The 25,254-nt window shown below is 48.7% G+C and overlaps 2 protein-coding genes across 3 annotated transcripts in view; one reads left to right on the top strand and one right to left on the bottom strand.

Moving 5' to 3' along the window:
* The window catches only part of LOC119166754 (angio-associated migratory cell protein), a 65,515-nt gene extending 48,397 nt beyond the window's left edge, over positions 1-17,118 (top strand). For both annotated transcript variants that reach the window (XM_037418084.2, XM_037418083.2), the window contains exon 4: positions 16,692-17,118. In XM_037418084.2, coding sequence (XP_037273981.2) covers positions 16,692-17,053 — 362 coding nt within the window. In that variant the 3' untranslated portion in view covers positions 17,054-17,118. The remainder of the gene's footprint in view (positions 1-16,691) is intronic.
* Positions 1-25,254, bottom strand: part of LOC119166753 (choline transporter-like 1) — a 78,525-nt gene that overhangs the window by 20,682 nt on the left and 32,589 nt on the right. The window lies entirely within an intron of this gene.

Genomic DNA, 25,254 nt, shown 5'->3' with positions numbered 1-25,254 from the left:
ATTCCAGAAAATTTTCATCATTTCGTCGGCGCGATGCGCAGCGAAGGCTGGGGGAAAGGGCGAGATGGTACTAGGGCCGTCCGCGACGGATGACGCAACCCTGCATCACCACACCCCTTTCCATCGAGAATGTTCTAGGGCTTGCTCGGCCGCCGTTGCGAGGAGGTTTGTTGGCGAACCTACGCTTCCGAGGGGAGAGGGACGCGCACCCGGGGAGTCTTTGAATGCTTGTTTTCTTTTTTTATCGTTGACCTCTCGGCGCTTCGTCGCGAGAATTTGGCGGCGCGCCCTTTTTTGAGTGCTCGTTTTGTGACACCTCGTCACAAAACGTCATTGAGACACAGGTCACGCAGGCACTGCCTTCATCGACATCTGTCTCTATGCCACTGACCTATGCTGCCGTCATTGCTAGACCACTAGCCCCACCTGTCTCTGGCGCATACCGGGGCACCGGGTCCTCCTAGCCTACGACACTGCCTGGATATACAGCACCCCATCCTACTTCACCCTCTGCCCTTTCTGTCGTTAACCCATGGTGCACCTTCGATAATCGACCCATCTGTTTTGCATGCGATTTTGTGGGACGTATAGTAAGCTACTGCCGCCATCGCAACTTCCAGCCTCCATAGTGCTGTGGGAATTCTGCAATTTACCACGCCGTCCAGAATCCCCAGCGACCATCTTCCCTTATCGCCGACTCGTTGTCCCCACGACGCCCTCTAGATTCCCGCCGGTGAATACCGCCCCGTCGCCGATCTGTCTCCCCGATGCTTCGGTGCACAAGCCCCGCTCAAGAGGAAAACTAACAGCCGCAGTTCCGGAGGCAAGAACTGCTTCGTGAAGCAGTTCTTGCCTCCGGAATATTTTTGAAGGTGTAACGCCGATGGGCGTTACACCTTCAAAAATATGATATTCCCATGGTATATCGCTCTGGCCGGAAACATTCGGATGCAGACGCCCTCTCTCGTTTGCCCCTACCCCCTGACCCTGCCTGCTGCGAAAGTCTTATCTGTGACACCACTGCCGTCACCATTGCCGACATGCCATCTGAGCAATGCAAGGACCCTTGGCTTGCTTCTATTCTAGACATCCTGGCTGGGAGAACGGCTTCCCCCCCTACTCGCCCGTTGCATCGGCAAGTCGAGCACTTCATCATTCGCGGAGACGTGCTGTACTTATGCAACTACACACCCGGTGGACGGCAGTGGCTACTTGTGATTCCACGTCATCTGCAATCCGAAATTTGTTCTACTTTTCATGACGACTTTCAATGTGGCCACGCAGGTTTCCTGAAAACTTATTCTCGCATACGGTTCCGATTTTACTGGTGTGGCGTGTACCGTTTTATTCGACAGTGTGTTCGGGCTTGCTCGACGTGCCAGAGATGAAAGACTCCCCCTCATTACGCCAGCGGTACCTTATTACCTTTACCATGCCCCTCCGGACCGTTCGATGGCATCGATATCTATGGTCCCCTTCCCAACACTGCAGACTGTAACCGCTGGATCATAGTTGCCGTCGACCATCTCACACGGTATGCTGAAACTTCATTCCTTCCTTCGTCTACAACAAAAGACGTCGCGACTTTCGTTCTTCACAACATCTTATTACGTCATGGAACACCTCGAGAGTTACTGAGTGATCGTGGTCGCGTATTCTTGTCAGACGTCGTCACAGCATTGCTGCATGAGTGCCACGTCGTTCACCGCACTACAAGCGCTGATCATCCCCAGACCAGTGGAATGACAGAGCGCTTCAACCACACCCTCGGTGACATGCTGTCTATGTACATTTTGTCAGACCACTTCAATTGGGACCGAGTGCTCCCGTTTATCACTTTTGCCTATAATACCGCCATTCAAAGCACTACTGAGTTCTCCCCCTTTTTTCCTCCTTTACAAACGCGAAGCTTCGTGCACTATGGACACCATTCTTCCATACAAACCTGACTTCTCAAAGTCCACGACTCTGTCTCAAGCTGCTACATATGCTGAAAAATGTCGCTAACTGGCAAGATCATTCACAACACAAGACCAAGGACGCCAAAAGCACCACCATGACGCATCAATTAACACTACTTCCTACGATCCAGGTTCACTCGTATGGCTGCATGTCCCTTCTGCTACACCTGGCCTTTCTACCTAGTTGGTCTTCAAGTATCATGGCCCATTTTGTATACTACAAAAAACGTCACCGGTGGATTACTTCATCGAGCCGCTGGAACCATCTTCTGACCAACGTCGTCATGGCCAGGAAATTGTTCACTTGTCGAGACTTAAGCACTGCTACGACCCTCCCGTGTTTACTTGTCCATAGGTCGCCAGGATGGCTCCTTATTTTGCGGGGAGTAATTGTAATGGATCTGAATGACGGATGCTCTTCTGTTACTGAAGAAAACAATGATGATTGGTGGCTGTGGTAGTAGCTCGCGCACGCCGCTCGCCGGTAGCCAGACCTGCCTCATAAAGCACCTTTCGCCAAGCAGCATCTGAATGTTTCTCGACGTACAACACCACTATTTTAATATCTGAGATAAGCACGCGTTGGCTCATCGTATATATTGCCACCTAGAGTTGTGAGCCCGCAAGCCCTAGCGAGCCGAAAAGGGCAAAGAGAACGAAGAAGTGTGTGTTAGCGCTTTGTTTAATGATACACGCTCGTGTCTTTCTGCCCCGCTGTTCCTGTCTTGTCTTCACGGCTCTTGGTGCGTGACAAACTGGTGGAGGTGCTGGGTAATCTATGCGCCGTACCCCTCCACATAGCAAGAACTGAAGCGTCGTACCGGTGGTCACTCTTGTGCACCGGGCCAGCAGAAGAATCCGAGGGCAATCCCCTGAGTTTGGACTGCTCGTAAGGAAGATGGCAGCTCCGACCAGCCCTACTGACACCAACCCAAACGGTACGAACGGCACAACGCCGCTTCATTGCACCTTACTCACACCGCGAACGCCGAATTCCTTTCATGGCACTGCACTTGAGGATGTCGAAGATTGGCTCGTGCATTACAAGTTCGTTGCCGTGCACAACCAGTGGGACGACGCAGACAAACTGCGGCACGTCTATTTCAGTCTTTTGGACGGTGCACGTGTATGGTATGAGAACCGGGAAGGTATTCTTACATTGTGGGAAGACTTCAAACGCCGACTTCTTGGGACGTATGCCAGCCCTGACCGTCGGGAGAGAGCTGAGCGCGATTTGCAGACCCGCATACTACTGCCGAATGAAGGGGTTGCGATGCATGTCGAGGACATGACGCGTCTTTTCCATTGAGCTGACCCTGGCATGCCAGAAGAAAAGAAAGTACGGTACCTCATGCGCGGGGTGAAAGAGCAGCTTTTTGGTGGGCTTGTGCGCAGTCCTCCCAAGACTGTGTCAGAATTTCTCAGAGAAGCCGTCACCATCGAAAGCACTCTTAGGCACCGGGCCCCATCATACGAACGGCACGTCAACGCTTTAACTACGGACTACTTGGGCCAAATGGATTTCTTCCGAGAGCTTATACGTTCAGTCATCCGCGAAGAACTCCAGACGCTGTCAGTGCCCTCGCAGCCCACTATCTCCTCGTTGTCCAGCGTAGTCCGAGATGAAGTCCAGCATGCCTTAAGAGAACCTCCTTTCATGTGGGATTATCAACCACCCAGTGACTTCCCCCGTATGTCGTATGCTCAAGCTTTGCGGCAACCAGTTACACCCGCAATCCCGTATCCCACCGTGGCCCCAGCTATGCTGCAGACTGTCCAAGCGGCACCATATTACAGCGCACCTCGCCTCATTTCGCGGAAATCAGACGTCTGGCATGCGCCAGATCGACGTCCTCTCTGCTTCCACTGTGGCGAAGCTGGGCATCTGTACCGACACTGTTCTTACCGACAACTTAGACTACGCAGATTTTCGACGAACTCATCGCCACCCAGGTTCGGTCAGCGGCCCCCTGAAATTGAAGAGTATGGGGCTCAGAAAAGTGGGACTTCGTCGTCTTTGCACCAGTCACGCTCCCCGTCACCGCGGCCATTTTCTCCTAATCGCCGTACCTATTCGAGCGTGGCGCAGGGCCGGTCACCCAGTCCATGCCGGGAAAACTAACCACAGCGACCTTCGGGGGCGAGGCCGCTCATACTGGACAAGCTCAAAGCCTCCTACCGACGCTTCTGCAAACTGACGGTACCCCGACGACGACACCAGCTGGTTCCGCAAAAATTTCATTACACATTTTAGTGCTCCTTGACGGTAGCAAAGTCAGTGCTTTAGTTGACAAGGGTGCAGATTTTTCAATAAGTGAAAAACAGGCTGCTCTCCTGAAGAAAGTGACGATGTCTTGGAACCTCAGGCCAATTCGTACTGCTGGCGGGCACATCGTCACGCCACTCAGCGTTAGCACAGCATGAATACAGATTCATAGTTCTACCTTTGTTGTCAGCTTGAGCATTCTTCATCAGTGTTTTCAAGACCTGATCATCGGCATGGACTTCCTGAGGGAGCACGGTGCTATCATCGACATTTGACAACGCCTCGTCACGTTTTCAACAAAAAGCGCCACACCAGAGCATAATCCCAGCCACGATCGAGTATGTCTGCGTGTAATCGACGATGTTGTGATGATACCACCGTGCTCAAGTGTTATGTTTAAAGTGGCGTGTAACGAATCAGCACACGGTAAAATGGTGGCGGAGAGCAATCGATCCCTACTCTTTTCCCAAAGTGTCTGGGTAGCACGAAGCCTAGTAGACCTCCAGGCTGGCCACTGCGAGGTTCTTGTTACAAACTTTAGCTACGAGCACCGACACCTTTTCACTGATACTGTCATCGCCTATGCCTACCCAGTAATCAATGTGACCTGAGTGTTTTGCAACCGATAATGCCGAAGCACCTCTCCGGTGTGTCGACGTAAATCCAACGCTTTCTGATGAAAACAAACGCAGGCTTAACGACCTGTTGATAGAATTCCACGCCTGTTTTGCACATTGATCGAGAATCTGTCAGACATCGATTATCAAACACCCTATTATCACCTACGGCGACGCGCACCCAATACAGCAACAGCCTTACCGAGTTTCACCAACCGAACGATGCGTGATTCAAAATGAAGTGAAGGAAATGCTTCAAGATGGTGTAATACAGCCATCAAGCAGCCCTTGGTCATCGCCAGTGGTCCTTGAAAAGAACAAGGATGGTACACTTCGCTTTTGTGTTGATTATAGGAAGCTGAATAACGTCCCAAAGAAAGACGTGTACTGTTGCCTCAAGTGGATGATTGTCTTGACAGGCTGAAGCGAGCAAAGTACTTTTCCTCAATCGATCTCAAAAGTGGTTACTGACAAATTGAAGTTGATTAACGTGACTGCGAAAAACTGCTTTTGTAACTCCCGACGGTCTGCATGTATTCCGAGTGCTCCCATTCGATCTCTGTTCCGCTCCGGCCACATTCCAACGAATGATGGATACCGTTCTCGCTGACCTGAAGTGGAAAAGTTGCCTCGTCTATCTAGATGATGTCGTTGTCTTTTCAAAAACGTTTGATGAGCACCTTCATCGCCTTCAGCTTGTTCTTGAAGCTATACGATCCGCTGACCTTACCCACAAGCCTGAGAAGTGCTATTTTGGAGGCGAAAGCTCGAGCTCTCGCCGCATCTTACTTTTGTAGTCAGCGGGTAGGAATCCGTGCAAAAAGACCGCACGAAACTCCTCGAGGTTTGTTGTAACCGGTAAGCCGATACCATCTCGCCGCCGTGTCAGTCAGTGCAGCTGGAACAACACGTTCGAGCACCACCTTATCATCAAACCCATCGCTCTCTGATAACGTGACAGAGAGTCGAGGTGATCTCGGGCGGTGAGCTGATCACCGTATCCGCTGTAGCTTGGCGAAGGCAATATAACAGTGGGGTGACCGCTTTTCGAACCAGCCGAAAGCGTTTGCACAACTCCTGAGAGTGCTTGGATCATCTGCACGGCGTTCTGCAGCAAAGTCTGCGTCGTCCCACCGGCTTCGTAAGAAGCCGTTGGTGCGCTAGCGGCGCGGTCGAGCGAAGGCGAGCAGTCGCCCAGCTCGATCAGTGGGGCGGCTTCAAACAGACCACCGCCCTGCGTGCAATTCCCAGAGCAAAATAGGCTCCTTGTGGGATTGGCCTGCTGTCGAACAAAAGGCGCACTTGGTGCGGCGACCATCGACAATTCAGGTGTCTGCTCAGCGTGCGTACGAAGTGTCGGTTGCACGGCTGATGGCGGGCAAAAGTCGGCGAGAGCTAAGGCCTGCGCCCCGTCAATTCCGCAGGGAACCGACTGCGAGCGCTGTGCCGACAAACTGCCATGCATGCCGAAAGGCGCATTAGCAGTCGGAGGCGCTTGTGCGTAACGTTCGGGTAGGGCAAGAGGCCCATTCCGAAGTGGCGCGCCATCTCCAAAGGGAGCGGCTAGGTGCCTCGTGTCGTCACCGCAATAAGGGGTGCCGACACGGACGGGTGCCGAAGGATTCCCGTCAATAGAGGCAATGGCCTCCTTGTGTAATGCGGCATCCGCTAAAAGGGACAGCGGACAAAAATTCCGCGAAGCAGCCATGTTGCGACGAGCCCGAATCGCGCAGGCGAACTGACTCGCTAAGAGCAGTCAAAAGCTAGAGCTTTTGATACCGCGTTGGGCGCCAGTGTGGTGTACACGTATCCCGAAGGAGTACAACTACCAGCGTGGGTCTGGTCTTAGCGAGCCGCAGGGCACGCGTTAGCCGTCGCTGTGGCGAGAACACGATACTGCTCAAAGCCGCAACACTTTATTGTGGCAACACCAAACGCAGTACAGCCCGTTGCAAAGGCGCAACGGGAAAGCAAATAGGCTTATCCACGCCACTGGCACAAAAGTACTAGACAGGGTGTCACGAGCACGTCTCCGCGGTAAAGGTGATCCACGGAGACACCGGGACCAAGGCCCGGTTGCTCGAGCGAGGGCAAAGGCGCTCGCGTTGGCTTCGAAGGGAGACGGGTCGGCGTAGCCAGGCCACGCACTAGGACACCGTACCGCCCTTTGGCCGTGCGTACGCAGCGGGGCAACAAAAGGTGAGTGTTCGCATCGGGCGCGAGGCGCCGTCAGCGAAGTCCGACGAGCCCCGAGCGACAAGAGTCGACGGACGGAAAAGATTGCGTGGCTCACCGTTTGCAGTCCCGGAGAGTATCTGTCTGCCCGCTCCTGACGCAGCGCGCGGAAACCCCTTTGGAGGCTCCGCGTGCAGCGCCTCAGTCAACATTTGCTACCGGGTGAGGGAGTTAAACGTCACTCCGCTCACCCACCACGGCAGGCAGCAAAGGAGGGCAGACATGTCGGGACATGAGAACGGCAGAAAAGGCGGCAAAGCCCGCGCAAAGGCAGCGGGCTAGCCTCAATTCCCACAGGTCTCAGCGAGACACTCCTGAGCAAGTACTTCGGACCCTACAAAGTATTACGGCGATTGAACGAGGTCAATCACGAAGTTATTCCAGGCAGAGACTCTGCAACGACCCAGTGCCACTCACTACGAACAGAGATTGTGCACTTCAAACCTTATTTTACGCGGTAATACTCGCCTTATTGTGCCAGGGCAGCAAACATTTCTTTTTTTTGCGTTGTCCGTAGGGTCTCGTTCGAACTTTGAACTGTGTTAATATTTTCTTCTTTTCTTATGACCTACCACAGACATTTTTTTTTTTGTACCTGCATATGCCCTGTGCACTATAAGTATCGTTTCTCCCTTTCTTTTTATTCCCTTATGGGCCCTGCTGTCCCCTTGTGTATGAGCATCGAGTCGATGCTCTAATGGGAGGGGGAATAATTTCACCTAGAGTTGTGAGCCGGCAAGCCCTAGCGAGCTGAAAAGGGCAAAGAGAACGAAGAAAAAGTGTGTGTTAGCACTTCGTTTAAAGATACACGCTCGTGTCTTTCTGCCCCGCTGTTCCTGTCTTGTCTTCACGGCTCTTGGTGCGAGACAATATATATATATATATATTTATATATATATATATATATACGATGAGCTGATGCGCGCTTATCTCCGACGCTTACTGTGCCTCCCGAGTTGGGGTGGGAGGGGTTAGATGCTTGTGCGCGCGCACGCTTATCCTTCAATGGGGAAGTCCCGCGCCTTCGACTTTGACCGGAATGATAGCGTTTAGTTGCCGGGCGCACAAAGATGTCTTCGCTCGCTGGGCAGGCGCCATTTGCAAAAAGAGTGCGCTTTTCAAACACAGCGCAGTAACAAAATGAACTGGGGCACTTGTTAGTTCGCACTCATATCTGCAATTGTGATTACGTGTCATGCCTCGTTTTCGTTTAAACAGCACGTTAAGTATCGAGCAATAAATGTTGTTAGTTTGTTCTCGTCCTGTGTATGCCGTTTTCGTGCGTGAGCCGCGCGCTGCACGTTTCGATCTCCATGCCGTTCTCAGTGTTACATTCCAAGTTGTTGCTATCGCATTCATTGCTTCGCGCTTGCGGCGAAACTGTGACTTTTCTTAATTTCAGACAACCGTGATTGTAATGTTATAAGAAGTAAGGCAGCCAATTTTTTTGGATCCGATGTTGCGGAACTCATACAAAACGCTGGTGTGTGCAAATACGGCCACTCCAGGGAGAAGTGCTCGTTCAAGACGGGTAGTTTACTTTTTGTTTGAGCATTCGACGGCAGTTCTAACACGTGAGAGATGTTATCTTATGCAGTTTCCGGGCGATATGGGATGTGCAATACTTTTTTAATCTCTGCTTCAACAGTGCTCGCGCGCTTTTACCCGCTCGTGAAAGTTACGATGCGCGGAGGCATGTTACGTATTATGGTGGCGATGGCAAAAACCTGCCGAGAGTGTTTATAAAATTGCTGTCGCAATAATAGCGCAGTTTTTTTACTCTCAAATAAGTGTTTTTGATTAGCTCTGCTTTCAGTCCCCTTTTTGTTTATTTCTGCATATATTTTTCGAATTTTAGGGCCGAACCTGCATTAACGAAATCCTCTTTATAACAAATTTTTCCTAGAATTTATCAATTTGGTTATATTCAGGTTTAACTGTTGTAACTAGGAAGAAGCATATAGACAAGCAGAAAGCCACACACTAAATACTAGGTCCCATCGTGACCATGTGTGTCCCCTTTTCCAAGTCAGTAGGCACCCGAATTATTAACACCCGAATTGAGGGCGGCGATTAACGGTTGCACGGCCGCACTATCGTCGCTCACCGCGTTCGCCTCTCGTGTCCTTGGTGCTGGCCACGAGCGTCGTATCGTGCATGATGCGAAGTGCTCGCCTGTCGTTCACTTGGTATGATCTTTAGTGGTGCGATCCTTGGTATTGAAGGTAGGCCCTCCTAGCACGCCTCAAGAGACCGTGGTTCATACGCCGTGGTGGGGCAGACGGGAAGCTGCAAGCCCGGGCGCAGGTCGGCAGGATGACGCTGACTCGTCCCCGCAGCTCACCGCGCAGCTGGCCAGCAGGATGCCTGAAGCATGAAGACGGCAGCTTGCCGACGTTGAAACTCGGCGGACCTCCAAGCTCTCGAAGACTGTGGCAAGACCCAGACCGCCTAGAACATCAGCCATCATCTCTGTCGTCCTGGCTTGCCACGTTCTCCACTGCGCGCGCCTGTTCAATATGGCCTCCCAGCGTGTGCTTCTTCTTTCTTCACTTCTCATCCTTGACAAGATAGCCCCCACCTTCTCGAGTTTTTGCTCTCAACTTCCTTCACACCGGCACCACACTTCTGGTCACAAATCGCCTCGTTGCACATAGCCGACACTTCACTGCACCAGCACCGCACTTCGACACAACACAGCCTGTCACCACGCACCTCACCGCTGTATTGTACGTCACTAATACTTCAGTGCACATAGCTAACACTTCACTGCACATCACAAACATGCACAGTCTCACAATCTATTTAACCATTCGCCAATCAGCACACTTCTCTACCCCCCTGCAGTATTTGAATGAGTCACAACAACGCATACACTTCACATAACTATTGTCAATTTGCAATGTCCACCAAGCGTTACTAAGCTTCTCGCTACTGTCACTGTATTCATACCCTACACTAGTACTGCTCAATACTGCGCGTATTATTTAACTTCATCTAATTCTCTCAGCGTGCTCATCCTACATTTCGCACATGACCCGACAAACCATTTCACATGACTTTGCATGTATGGCCAAAAGAATTGTTCTGCAATAATGCTAGCCGTCTTTCTCACTCCTTTGTGGTTATCGCTTCCAGTGCCATGTATACGATTGATAATTGCCCTTTGCATATTCAACAGCACAACCAGTGGTTGCTTTTCTACTTTATGTGGGTCCTTTACTATCCAGTGGAGCAGTCCTCAAATCTTGACGAACTTGGTATTTCGTTGGCTCTTCTTGCAATTAATCAAGTCTCTTGCACATTGAAAGACCGACGCAAGGTACTGTCTGCTTCTCGTTTTTCTCCTAACTTGTCAGCTGTTACGTTGTATAAGGTGTCTGCATTATTCATTATACAGTCATCTTTCTTATTCTCATTCCTTGGGAATTCCTCCGCTGAACGTACAGCAGCTTTTTTTTTGTTAGTAGGTCCCATATTTTCTTGTCGTCCTTATTGGTGACCCCACTCTCTTCTGTCTTTCTTCTATTTGTAATTTTTTTATTAGGGATACTTCACCAAGGGTCTGGATTGTTCTGTCCTCAAACACCTGGTATATTCTTTAGAATGACGTCATACCTCGGGTTCTTAGCACAACATGCCTCGACCCACCCGCAGTATTATGGGGTCAAGATAAGGAGTCGTGCCACTCGCATTTTCCGCTTGGTCCCACCCGTCAATCGTACACATGTTTGTTTACCTTTCAGATCGTCAGAGACAAGAGATTCTCTTACCAGCACAATATTCAATCCCGTATCTCTGAGTACAGTTGCTGGTCGTGTTACTGGTCGGGAGTACAGCTACTGGTCGTCCCTCATGTCCTTGGTGCTAGCGCCGAATGTCGTGTCGTGCATGATGCGAAGTGCTCGCCTGTCGTTCATTTGGTGCACCCACTGAAGGTAGGCTCTCCTAGCACGCCTCTGGAGATCCTGGTTCATACGTCGTGGTGGGTCATACGGGCGTCTGCGAGCCCGGGCTCGTTGAAGGTCGGTGGCATGACGCTGACTCGTCCCGGCAGCTCACCGCGCAGCTGGCCGCATAGAACATCCGCTGTCATCTCCGTCATCCTGGCCTGCTACGTTCTCCACTGCGCGTGCCCTTTCAATATGGCCTCCCCGGGTGTGCTTGTTTTTTCTTCGGTTATCATCCTTGACAGCATGCTAGCCGAGAACAAAGCTACTCGACGCGCAGGTGCGCTATAACCATGGTAACTGTGGCATCGAAAAGAGCGATAGAGAGGTACGCCATTACGAGACGCATGCTGTGAAATGCAAAAGGGAACATTTCTCTTTGCTGTCTGCTCGAGTTTGGAAGATTGAGGACTCATAAGTTTTCTTTTTATGTACCAATTTCCATCATTCTTGTTACATACATTGGGCATTCATTACTACACGTTTTCAGATACTAAATAAGGTTATCGCAAAATCGTCGCCAGGCCTCTTGAAGTGTCAAGCTACGACAGTTCAGGCTGATCCTGTGTATGTTCTTTCCGTGCATCCTTTTTCTGATTGAGCAGAGCATTGCATGTTTGGAATTGCATGTCTGCGTGTGAGATTGCGATTTTTTTGCTTTAGCATTGTTCCTTTGACCTTGTGAAAAAGCAATGCACAGTAAACACTGAGCTCATACCGTTTCTTGTGACAAAGGGATCGGCTATGTTTTTGCGTCACTGCATGCGTTCATTCGTTTCTAAGCCAGCCCCGCTTCCTGACTTGAGACATAACAAGTATCAAAAGAACAAAGACAAACAAGGTGAGGAAAGCTGACAGGACGTAGTGCATTACCGTTGTCTCCAGTCCACTTTCTTTACCTGGTTCATCATCTGTTTTGGAGCTAATTAGTTATGTTTCATGTTAATTGGCACCAGCTGCCTCCACTGGCCTCTCTAATGTAAGAGAAGCCAACTGCTGCTTATACACTTCCGGCGCTAATTATGATCCGGTGTCTACAAATGCGTCAAATTCGCAAGGCATAATGTCAAGGCACTCGGTATTATATTTCACAAAAAATATTGAATAAATGTGCTGTATTTAGTTAGTTTCAGTAATTAATGTAATTAGCATTTAGTAACATATTTTTTTTTTTTTTGCAGTCAGTATGCAGAGCTTCGATCACTGCACAAAAAGAACGATATTGTCGCGATGTGAAGACAGAGGCCGTATTTCAAGATGCTGAGAAAGCAGCAGCGGATCGGTCTTTTTATTTGCGTGCCAGAGAGTTCCTCGTCAGGCTAACTGTCTGGCTTCTTCGGCGTCAGCATGAGTGTCGTCACACTCATGTGGCAGCATAGCGTCCAACAATGTAGTGACTTCGCACCCATGTATTAAACTAAACGGCATCATTCCGGTTGTTTCCTGCCAGGCGTTATTATAGGCGAAGGTCATATAAGGCAAGATTTCATCCCAGTTCTTGTGTTCTCTGTCAACATACATGCAGAGCATGTCTGCAAGGGTCTTACTAAGCCGCTCTATTAGTCAGTTCGTTTGTGGATGGTACGCTGTTGTTCTCCGGTGAGCTGTACTGCTGAGCCTGAGAACCGACTCCATAAGTTCTGCCATGAACGCAGTTCCTCTATTCGTGATGAGAACTGTTGGAGCACCGTGCCGAAGGATGACGTTTTCTATGAAGTAATGAGCCACTTCTGCTGCTGTGGCCCTCGGCATGGCTTTAGTTTCTGCGTAGCGAGACAAGTAATCGGTGGCGACAATGATCCATCTCTTCCCTGTGGTAGAAGTTGGGAATGGGCCCAGGAAATCCATTCCGATTTGGGCGAATGGCTTTGCTGGTTCTTGGACGGAATGTAATAAGCCTGATGGCCTGCCGGGGGGTGCTTTACGTCTTTGACAGTCGGCACATGTTTGGGCGTGATGTTTTACAGCAGCAGGTAGGTTCGGCCAGTAGTAACTGTTTTGCAGACGGGACAATGTTCGTGTGTAGCGACCGGAGGTGATTTCGTCCGAGACAAGAGCTCGTAGGTGAGCTCTTGTCTCATAATAGAGAAGTCAGCACCAGTGTCAACCAGTGCTGTTACGTAGTGTCCGTCTACAATAACGCTAGGGTTGGCACGTGCAAATTCATCGGCATTAGTACTCGTCGTTGTTGTCGTCTTCGTCATCTCGGTCGTCACGTCTTTGTGTAGAGGCAAGGGGGTCTTTTTGGCGTCTCGGTGATCGACAACCTTGCCCCCGGAGACGGCGTCAGCGTAGCTTTGGCGATTTGAGAAAGTGTGACCTCGTGCAGGCCAGCGACGACTTGGTGAAGACGCTTGGTTGGTCGGCAGGTGATCAGCACCATGTTCACGAGGGTCTTAAAAATAAAATGAAGCGGGACGAGAAAAGTTTCGAAACCGGGCTTTTCGATGACGGCAGTAGCACGAGATGTGGCCAGGTTCTCCGCAGCGGAAACAAAAGGGTCGACGGTCGGCAGTGCGCCACAAGCCAGTCAGGCATACTGGTGGTCGCCGTGCAGGTTCCCGCTGCCATCAAGGCAAGGTAACGGGCCGTGGCTGAAAGGGTGCTTGTTCTGGGGCAGGCAGATGACGGCGGACGGCATCAGCATAATGGACGTGGTTCAGACGGTGGCACCGGTGATGGAAAGGCTTGCCGTAGTTCCTGGCGCACGATTTCCGCAACAGAAGCAACTGGAGGCTCGGTAGACAGAAGGCCGAGGGCCCGCAGCTTTTCCCGCAAGATTTGCTTAATCATTTGCCGTAAAGAGCTTTCGGAAATGGCAGCGTTTTGAGCGGCGGCACCAACAGGGATTTGGTCGGGCAGGGGGTCAAAGTGGCGGCATCGTTGCTGGAGCGCCCGCTCAATGACAGTCGCCTCTTTTGCCCCTTTGATAAATTCATCCACTGTTGTTGGCGGATTTCCTACAAGGCCGGCGAAAAGCGGTTCCTTAACTCCCCGCATCAAGTGACGAACTTTCCTCGCCTCGGGCATGTCAAGGTCAGCGCGGAGAAATAGACGGGCCACATCCTCAGTGAACATGGCGATGCTTTCGTTCGGCTTTTGCTCCCGGGCTTCAATCATCTGTCGTGCGAGATCTCATCGGTCCGCACTTAGGAACGTCTTGAGCAGCTTTTGGCGGAAATTGTCCCGCCTAGTAGGCTCCCTGGAAAGTAGGCTCCCTGTTCTTGTACCATGTGTGAGCGCTATTTTCCATTGCGAAGTAGGCACAGGCAAGTTTAAGTTTCTCTTGCACGCTCCAACGATTCACCACAGCGGTCCCCTCAAACTGGTCAAGCCAGTCCTCGACATCTTCATACGGTTCTCCAGGGAAGACTAGGGAACACGAGGAGTCTCAAAAGTTACCTGGTAAGGATGAGTCGTCTGGGCCGTAAAAAGATTTGCGGACTTTGAAGCGACTGCCATGTTGGTAAGAGGAAATGCAGTCAAAAGTTCTGGACTTAGGCCTAGTAGGCACCAGCTGAATCGGTGTACTGGAGTCGTAACAAGATATTGAGGCTCCGGAGTGGGTGTACGGCCCCGAACAACGCTTTCCTGCATCAGGTTGCAGGCCCCAGCACCTCCATCAGTGTCGTGACGTGAAGACAGAGGTCGTATTTGAAGACGCTGAGAAAGCAGCAGTGGGTCGGTCTTTTTATTTACCGCGCACCAGAGAGGTCCTCGTCTTTCTCGTTGTTGCGTTCTGCATAAAAGCGTGCAGATGCGCGTATGCACTGTCGCCTTTGTCTTTCTCGCGGGACGCACGTGACAATATATTACACCCAAAAGACATCCAGCTCATTTTTTGGTTGCATTCATTTAGAACAAAAGAAAAAAATGGTCTGGACATGTTGGTCATGGAATGTGGCATGTCAAATGATCGTTCAACATGGTAGTGTGTCCAGCAATGAGATCCTCTGCTGCAATATGCTGTCCAATAAAGTAAATTGATCGCCACTTGTCCATTCAGGAAGCCTTCATGCACACCGCATTCCAAGTCACCTGAAGAAATGCATGGTTCATGACGCAACAATTGATGTGTATAGTTGTGCACATTGCCGCTGAAGAGGTTATAATAGGAATCTCAGTGTTTATATTACTTTTTTTCTGACAGCTTATGTATATTGTATGATGCGTACTCGGCTGCTGACCTGCAGGTCACGGGATCGAATCCCGGCTACGGCGGCTGCATTTCTGATGGAGGCAGAAATGTTGTAGGCCCGTGTGCTCAGATTTGGGTGCACGTTGAAGAACCCCAGGCGGTCGAAATTTCCGGAGTCTTCCACTACGGCGTCTCTCATAATGATATGGTGGTTTTCGGATGTCCCACATATCAATATTGTATAATGCAAACATTCAGGAGACAAATTTACATGTAGTTTTCCTGATGTTTCGGGGTTTTTTTTTCATTGTTAGTGGGCTTGTGTTGTATACCCCCCTTTTGTTTCTGCATTGTGCTCACAAACATGTCTTCTATGCTATTTTTGGTATCAGGAAATTTTGTAGCAAGTTTTATGTATGCACCTTTTCTTAGACCATAATATGGTAGTATTACAATGGTAGTCTATGTATGGTATGGTTACTCCATTGTCTATCAGACATAATCTGCAGACAATGTCATCATCCCAACTGCCTTGTAAAGGGTTCATTGGCCTCATCAAGCATCCCATAAAAAGCTTTTAGCCAGTGAACCTTTCTGGACTTGTTTCATTTTGGGAATGTGTTCAGTAGGTGTTGTATATAGAATTCCCCTTAAGGTATACACCAGACAGTCGGGCAATTCTATAAATGATCACCTAGAGAACATGCACTGTTATGAAGAAATGGTACAGGAGTGCATCATTGCAAAGAACGCTTGTGGGATCCTCTTGTGAACAGCTTGTGTATTTTGTGTAGGAGCAAAAACACATTAGCAGAGGTGATGTATATTAAACAAATTGGAGGCCAATGCACCAGCATTTCGTCTTTGTCCTTGTTTGAAAATTAGTTTGGTTTCTTGGCTGGTAGGTGAATTTTTTGTCGGTGTACGCATGTGTGGCTGTTTTAGAAGCTAAGCATCAGTTTAATAAAAGTTTAATAAGTGTGCGCTTGTCCATGTTTCTGCTTTGTCCTTCTGCACCTACAGTTTTCTTCCTGGATTTGATTACCATAAAATGCCGAGCAAGCGCATCCCCCACATGTATAAGTACAATCTTACCAGATTTGGAGGGGGGGGGGGGGCACTTGTTCCCGTACTGAATGTTTCTAATGCCATGCTTTATTTATTTTTTGATTGCCCCTCGTCACTTTCAAACTCCTGGACCAACTCGTCAGAGTGGGATGCAAATGTAAGTCTGGGCACTCATCCTGGAGAAAGCTGCGGTCTTCTGGTGGTACTTCCCGGACACCGTAGAGCCTGGTGTGTGGAGCACTATCCTCCAAACCATCTAGCACATTAGATATGCCACACCCACTAAATAATTGAGTTTTCCACTCAATGATTGAGGGTCCATTTGGCTTCCACTAATTGGAGAGTGCACTTACTTGGTAACTGACGCTTGTTTCAGATTTCCCAAAAAAGGGAGTTGGACACTTGCTTTTGCATTTTACGAGAGGTGATTGTCGGGCGTGTTCTTGTCATGTGCAGGCGACGAAGCCTCAACAGTGGAAGCGGTGTGCATCGATGGAGCCCAGCGCACCCTGGCGGCTGGCTTGCTCTCTGGTAGGCTTTCCCTGTGGGACCTGGGCTCACAGGCCGAGCGTCAGAGCTGCTTGCACCCTGAGGGCGTGACGCGTGCCTTCTGGCAGGGACCGCACACCGTGGTGACGGGATGCCTGGACGGTGCCGTGCGTTCCTGGGACGTGCGCACCCCGCAAGAGCCGGCCCTGTGCTGGAGGGCACACCGGCACGACATCTTAGACCTGGTGCTGTGCCCGGATGGTCAGCGTGTAGTGAGCGTGTCCGATGATGGCATCTGTGCCGTGCACAGGTTCGCCTCGCCCGATTGATCTCGTCTTCACCGGCCACTACACTGCCACATTTTTATGCAGTAAAGGTTTTGTTCTGTTTGAAATATTTATTCGGTCATTTCATTTGTAGCTTGAACATTGGACGACTTGTGTCATTTCTTAGACCGCCTCGTCTACACGACATGTTTTGACCTACCAGTCACAAAGCTCAATGAAATGTGCCAGTACGCATAGAAAGCAAGAGCCTCCCGTCATGTGAAATCTTAGCACTTTTTTTTCTCGAAGCAGCTGCGTTTCCTTGCTGTGATTTCATAACAGCACTTTGTACAACAGTTTAAAAAAATAATACACGCCCAAAACTATTTTAATGTAAACATTTTGTCAGAAGTTTGTCTGGCTGGTAGAAGATTAAGGAAGTTTAGTTACCTCCAGCCACAATCTTGGAGAAAACCCGACTTTCGAGACCGGCTTGGTATCTTCCTCAGGGGTGACTATGATGGTCAGGGAAGTGAAACCAACGCACACTGGCAGGCACTTGCACTTCCCCTCGAGTCACCTCACTGTCCTAAATGGTTCCGGGGCATCGGCGCTACTTTCGCAAGCAAGAACCATGTGCACCATCACAGGGGCGTCAGGTGCATAGTGACACCACAGACCCGAGGTGGGTTGTCACTCACTCCCACGCCTAACCGTGCGTGGCTGAGTTGTGTCCGTAGAAAAGGAGATCTTGGGGGTTGAGCCGATGCCGGGTGACTGGACCTTTAAGGCCACCCGGCAGAGGCAACACACACCTTTGGCCCCGGCTTCATGTAGACGGCACACCTGGTCTGACCCACCCAGGGGAAATCGGCAGTCGCCTTTTCCTGCCTCTCTGTCTCCCGAACTTTGTCTTTCTTTTGCACTTTTTTATCTTTCCTGTCTACTTCTCTTTTCCGTTTACATCTGATCTTTCCTGGCAGCAAGAGTAACCTTGTGTGGATGCCCAGTCTTGGCTATTCCATATTAGGTTACAGCAGCGCTACAGCAGCGCTGTAACCTAATACATTACTGTCACTGTCTGGTGCATACATCTAACTGAAGCTGAGCTCCTTAAAGGATGGAAAGAGCAAAATTTTGTAAACGTTCAAAGAATAAAGATCAGACTACACTAAACTACGAGTGCAGTTATACGTACCAAACCCGTGAAGGTGCTTCAAGTGTCAACAGTACGGTCATGGCTCCCTTGCTGGCCGAGGGCCATCCACATGTGCCAAATGTGCATCAAAAGACCATATCTTCGAGAAATGCAATTGTCCATGTCACTGTGCGAACTACGGTGGTGACCACCCAGCATACTCCCGATCGTGTCCAGTGTGAAAGAAAGAAAAGGACATTGAGAGTGACGGAAAACATCTTCAGGGAGGCTAGGAGGAGGTGCTCACCATTCTACGACCCAACCTACGCTGATGTGGTGCATCAGGGGCAGTGCCGCACTAGCCTGCGCCACTTGCTCGGCCCACGCAGGGCGAGCTGATGGCTGTGGCGGCTGCCCCAAAGACGGCACTAATTTTAAGTCAATTTCGCAAACTCGTGAACAGGAACCGGGGACTCCAGGGCCGTCGGGTCCCAAGGCCTTGTCACACCAGGCGAGACCTCAAACTCGAACTGAAGACCCACGCGTGTGGTCTTCCAGTGCCTCTCAGGAGACAATGGAAACAACACCGGTACCTCTGGTGCCACAACACCGGTGTCAAGAAAACAAAGCCAATAGCGGAGCCGGACAATAATCCTGTCTATTGAACCTTAAAGTGCACACAGCACCATTCTTAGCTCATCACGCAGACACAAATACTACAGTGGAACATTCGAGGCCTTCTCAGAAACCTTGATGACCTACAAGAACTGCTCCACAAACTCAATCCAAAAGTGTTGTGTGTACGAGACCCACTTGAAAGTAAAATGCACAAACTTTCTACAGAACTTCACCATTTTTTCGAAGGGATGGAGATGATGCAATGGCATCATTTGGTGGTGTAGATATTGTTAATCAAGGAATAGCATGCACGCATTTACCACTTCAAACTTTCCTTAAGGCAGTGGCTGTTCAAGCCATTATCTTCAATGAACTAACCGCAATCTGCTCAGTCTACATACTTCCACACCACAATTTACAAAAAAATGAATTCCAGTCCTTAACAGATCAGCTACGAGAACCTTGGGGACTTCAATGTACATAGCAGTCTCTGGGGTGACTTGTTGCGATGCGTGAGGTCGCCTGATTGAAAAATGTTTTTTCTTATGCTGCTTGTCTTTGTAATCCAACCTATTACAACATCGCAAATAGAACACTCTCCTTCATAGATCTCAGCATTGCGTTTCTGTCTCTTCTTCCCCTCCTTAACTGGGAAGTTACTGGGAATCCATATGGAAGTGACCACTTGCCAATAATTGTAAGCCACAAGTTTCCAAATGGCATTTGGATGCAGCCGATTGGAAACAGTTTTGAAACCTCACTCTTGGACTGACTCGTGTATCTTAAGCATACAAGCTGCTGTCCATTACTTTACAGCTTTTCTGATCGACACTGCAACAAAATGCATCCCACAAACAAATGGACAGTCCGGAAAATTACTTGTTTCATAGTGGAATAACGACTGTCAAAATGCACGCAAAAAACAAAAAACAAAGCCTGAAGGTTGCTGCGGGACTATCCAAGAGCAGAAAACCTCGCTATCTTTAAGAACATAAAGTCGGAAGTCAGGAGGACGCGCCAACAAGCGAGACGGAGGGAAAGTTGGCAGAAGTTTCTATCTGGAATCAGTTCATATACTCATGAGACTGAAAAGTGGAAAGGGGTTAGTAGAGGAATAGGAAAACAGGCACATTCACTCCCACTGGCTAAGACACAGGGCGACAGCTTGGAAGACCAGGCAAACTCCCTGGGCGAACACTTCCAACAGGTGTCGAGCTCATCGCATTACTCTGAGGCCTTTCAGCCCTACTAAACAAGAATAGAAAACCAGAAACTGGAGCGAAAATGTACAAAATACGAAGCATATAATGAACCTTTTTGTTTACCTGAACTAATGTCCTCGCTTAATTGTTCCAATAAATCCGCCTCAGGTTCACGCTGTGTAGTATATGAAATGCTAAAAACCTAACTCTCAAAACACAAAAACCCTACTTTCCCTGTACAATGCTATCTGGTTTTCCATAGAGATGCCTACTTGTTTGAAAGAGGCTATGTCATCCCCATTTTAAAACAAGGCAAAGATGCATCCTTCGTTGCCAGCTACAAGGCCATTGCTCTAACAAGCTGCCTATGCAAGCTTTTCGATAAGATGATAAACTGCAGACGTATATTTTCTAGAAACAAACAATCTGCTTGACTAATTCTAGTGCAGGTTTCAAGAAGGTTTATCCATCACTGACCACCTGGTACATATCGAGACACAGATCCGAGATGCTTTCATACACAACCAATGGTCTTTCTGTGTTCCTTGATATGGAAAAGGCTTATGACACCACATGGCGCTTAGGAATATTGAGACTTATCTAACCTTGGCGTGCGTGATAGAATGCTAATCCTAATTGAAAGTTACTTGTTCAACCGCAAGTTTGGTCTTTGAGTAGGCAATGATTTGTCCCGAACATTTGTCCATGAAATAGGAGTGTCTCAAGGTGGTGTACTTATTTGTACACTTTTTATCATCAAAATGAACTCCTTGCATTTTTACATCCTACGAAATCTATTTTATTGCACATATGTCGACGATCGGCGAATTGGTTTGAAATCATGCAATCTTTCGATGTGTAAGCGGCAAGTCCAGCTAGGTCTGAACAAGGTCGCAAGGTGGGCAGAGAATGGTTTCAGTTTTAATGCTCAAAAAAGCACTTGCGTCCTATTCTCCCATAAGGGCGGCCTTTATCCTGAGCCAGATATTGACCTACATGGTCAACATCTCACTGTGAAAACTGAGCACAAATTCTTAGGCCTAATCCTGGATAGTAAACTAACTTTCATATTACATGTAAAAAATTTAACAAACAAATGCAGAATAACAATGAATGTTTTGAAAGTTCTGTCAGACACTATTTGGGGCAGTGACAAAAAACGCCTGATGAACTTGTATAAATGCCTCACTCGCTTAGACTATGGGGCAATAATCTATCAGTCTGCAGCACCAAGCACCCTACAAATTCTAGGTCCGATCCACCATCTATACTCTGTTCCAGAAGTTCTATGCAGCAGAGCCAATGCTACAGGACCCTCGAACGCATGTTGTTGCGAAGCGAGATGTAGTGCCCCATATACGTAGCCAATTGTTTGTCCTCAAGACTTTTGCAAGCGGTCTCGGCGGAGGATTTTTACTTGAAGGCTTCTCTGCGTGTTGTAGCTGTAAATTGTATGATGATTTTATCGCATTTAATTTTCGTGGCTCCATGATACTGAAGAAAGAGTTCTTGCATGTACGTGTTATGCAAATGACGAAAGAAATAACACTGTTGTGGCTCGTATGTATCATGTTTTTACTTATAATGTATGAAGGAATGGTATGACATTGTCTAAACCTTTGTGAGTAGTCCGCACAGCCCGAACATCCACAGCGCCGCAGATGACCCAGTTCTAAGTTTTGATTAGTCCGCGGTGGCAGATTTGGTCACTTCTGTCAAAATAGCTGCGCCTGGTTCACCTGTGCGATATTGTTCCAGGATCAGCTTTTACGACAAGGAAGCGAAGCAGTTGGCTCTAAATCTGTTCGGGACACTGCGTAAGGAGGGCGGCAGAAATGCAAGCGTGAGCTCTCTCATTAAGAGAACGGCTGCGTTCACCAACATCAGCGAGCGTGCACTGTATAAGTGGGTAACGGAGCACATAGACATGGGAGGCACAATAAGCGCGGGAGGCACAATAAGCGCGGCGAGGCACTGGGAATAGAGCCATAATTTCGTAACGAACATGAGCGGCACTTTGCATGCCCATAGGCATGCGTATACGAAATCTGATGAAGCGTGGTGCTTTCATATTCAATTTGACTAGTGCGGCTCTTTCCACCGAAACATGAGCCACTGAACCCTATCTCTCAAATGTCTATGTGCAAGAAGACGCGTGCTTTTACGGTGTGAGGAAAATATTTAACCGCTTTCACAGTTATAGCTCACCTCACTGCGCAGTTGCACAGTGTCCCGAGACGCTCTTGGAGCTTTCGCTGCAGCGCAAGTTGCTAGCAGATAACAGGGCACGTAAGGACACACTTAGATGTGCTTGCCCTCATGTTTGGTTGAGAAGGCCAGTAGCTTCCACAGTGCTGCACGAAATTTCTGGAACGGAGTATAGGCATTTACGCACCTATGGGCACCTTTCATACCAGACCCGTAGAAAGCCTCGAATGAGTAGTCATTTGTCAAAAACGAGCGTTCAAGGAAGCGTGCACCTCCGAATGCTGGCGACGGCGACGATACCGGGAGCCACATTGACACCCTCTGAAGCCAGAGTTAAAGAAAAAAACAAACATCAAAGGATTCCTCGAGCACGCCGGCTCTCCCCTTCGGATGCATTGCTATGCTGACCAACCTCCTCACATCGGTCAACGAGAGATCACTGAAAAAATCTCGAAGGAAAGAGGCGTGGCGATGCAAGTTGCGTCACGTGTCGCAGATGGTTCTCGTAAAGGCTTGCCCTTTGGCCAACCTTAGCTGCGCAGCATGCCAACGAAACGATTAGAAACATCTAGAAACCAGCGCCAAGGTATTTAAGCGAGTGGCGGAGAGTGAATGAACGAGACTAGTGACATTGCTCCATCTGCAGAGATCCTACTTAGCGTTTGTATATTTTCTGAAGGTGAACGCAAATAAGGAACACCCTTTGTACTCCACTGTCGACGATCTATCTACTCCTACCTTTTTTCATAACCATCCTTCTAAGCGAGAGCCCTACACGCTTCGTGTGAGGGGCCTAGCTGAAAAAATGGGTGTGTCTATTCAGGAATGCAGTTTGGCGGTCCCCGCTGTAAGTCTTCCACCGTGGCAGTGGCACTTTATAGACTACGATGTGTCTATCGTGGAAGTTTCAAAATATGCCCTCTTGCACATATTCATACATACTTCCTTGGACTGGAGTACAAGTGCAGCTGTCCTGAATTCTTTACGGATGCTTCCAAGTCTCACACTTCTGTGTCATATGCAGCAATTGGTCTGTATTTTTCAGATGTCCGCATTCTGCACATTTATACCAGCATTTTCCCAGTAAGAGCTTATGCGATACTTGCGGCCATAAAACATATTAAACAACTGAAACTACAAAAGGCAGTAATATACTGATTCCCTGAGTGTGGTAAAAGCTATAAAAACAATGAAAATGCTCAAAAACCTTGTCCTCATCTCACTTTATGCGAAGTTTACATGCTTAAACAACATGTCGTGGTGTGCTAGGTGCCAGGGCACGGCGAGATCTATGGAAACGTGTTAGCAGATCAGCTAGCAGCATCTACCCATGAAAGCACTGTCAATACAGCCATAGGAGTCCCTGAACTTGACCAGAAATCCTATCCTAAATGAAAGCTCAGGGAAACATTGGCAGCAATTACTGACAGGCAAACACAGAATAAACTTGATCTCATAAAACCACATCTCGAAAATTGGTCGCAAGTATTGAGGTCACGTCACAAAGAAGTACTACAAAACAGCGTGAAAAAACAACAAAAACTAAGCTTTTTCCTGCAGTTTTGTAGTTATAAATTACAAACTCGCCCAGCGTTGAGTACAAAGAAGTAACACCAGATTTAAAATAGGACGCACCTATAGTACACACTCATACCTTTTGTCCAGTGCCGATCCACCATTGTGTCATAAGTGCGGGGAACCACTCACCGTGCTACATATTTTTATCCTATGCACTGAAGTCGATCACATCAGAAAGTAAGTACTTCCCATCTATCTTCCGAGAACAAGTGCCACTTCATTTATTGATGCTCATAGGCAGCGAACCAGTTTTTAAACCTCAGTCATTGTTTGTGTTTTTGAAAGAAGTTGAGAATTTTTATGTCATATACCCAGGCAACCCGACCTTTGAAGCACAACCTCCAAAGAGAGGCTCTTACGTTTTTTTTATTAGAGAAAGCACCGGCCTCCCTGCTTTTAGCCTCAAAGGCTGTGAGGACGCATCGGTGCTATCGTCTATCTTTTGCTTGTATATATATCACGATTACTCATCGCACACCCATGGATCACATTACGCATCATTGCCATAATTTTACTATTTATACACAGATTATTAGGCTTTAATTTTAGCCCTCTATACAACCTAATACACCCTGTCATCGCAAACATTGGTCACTGCAAACACCACATAAAAGACATGGCGTTTTTTGGCCATTTATGGCCCTTGTGCCATAAAACCTCAATAATAATCATCATCATCAAGAACCATCTGCACGTCAGAATGGAACAGAAAAAGCGAAGAAAAAAGGCTTATAACCAAAATTAGAATGAACAAATACACCGCAGCTTTCATCCCCCGCGTTGCACGCCGCATGGCGGGAGGGGAGCCTACCCACAGTGAAGACAATCCTGCGCATAACACGCATGGCCCCCGTCCCTCACTTGCCACACCAACAGCTACAATGGCATTAAAGAGACAAACTCAACGAGTCGTGATCTCGTATGTGCTGGAAACTAGCGAGCAGCTCACCAGGATCCTCACAAAAGCTGGAGTCACGGTAGTTCATAAGCCGGCTTCAACACTCACATACGTATCATTGCTGCTGAAGGATTGACAATCCAGGGAGCAACACAAGGACGTGGTATACAAAGTGCGTGTGTGGAATGTCGAGTGAGCTGCATAGAGGAAAAAAATACGCCAGCACAGGTGCAACGCAGTGCCCTTGCAGATCATTGAGAGAAGCACAACCACAAGATTGACTTCGACAGTGCTTCTATCATATAAACAGAAGAGAATCTTGAAAGGAGGCTCTTGCTTGAGTTGTGGCATGTACAGCACACATTGGCGAATGTGAACCGGTCCCTAGGAACAATGCCTCTGATTTACATGAGGAAAAGACGAAGCCTAAGACAAGGCGCGTCGATGCTTCCCTGACCATTACAGTCACCCCTGAGAAGGGGACCAAGCCGGTCTCCTCCAAGATTGTGGCGGGAGGTAATTCAACTTCCTTATTCCACAACTGCTGCCTCAACATCTTTACCAAGAGGACCTACGCCACGACTGAATGAATGTTGAGGAGACAGCATTCGCCTACTTCTAA

This window comes from Rhipicephalus microplus, unplaced genomic scaffold (genome assembly GCF_043290135.1).
Source record: "Rhipicephalus microplus isolate Deutch F79 unplaced genomic scaffold, USDA_Rmic scaffold_12, whole genome shotgun sequence".
Classification (NCBI taxonomy): Eukaryota; Metazoa; Arthropoda; class Arachnida; order Ixodida; family Ixodidae; genus Rhipicephalus; species Rhipicephalus microplus.
This window is presented reverse-complemented; position numbering and strand designations above follow the sequence as displayed.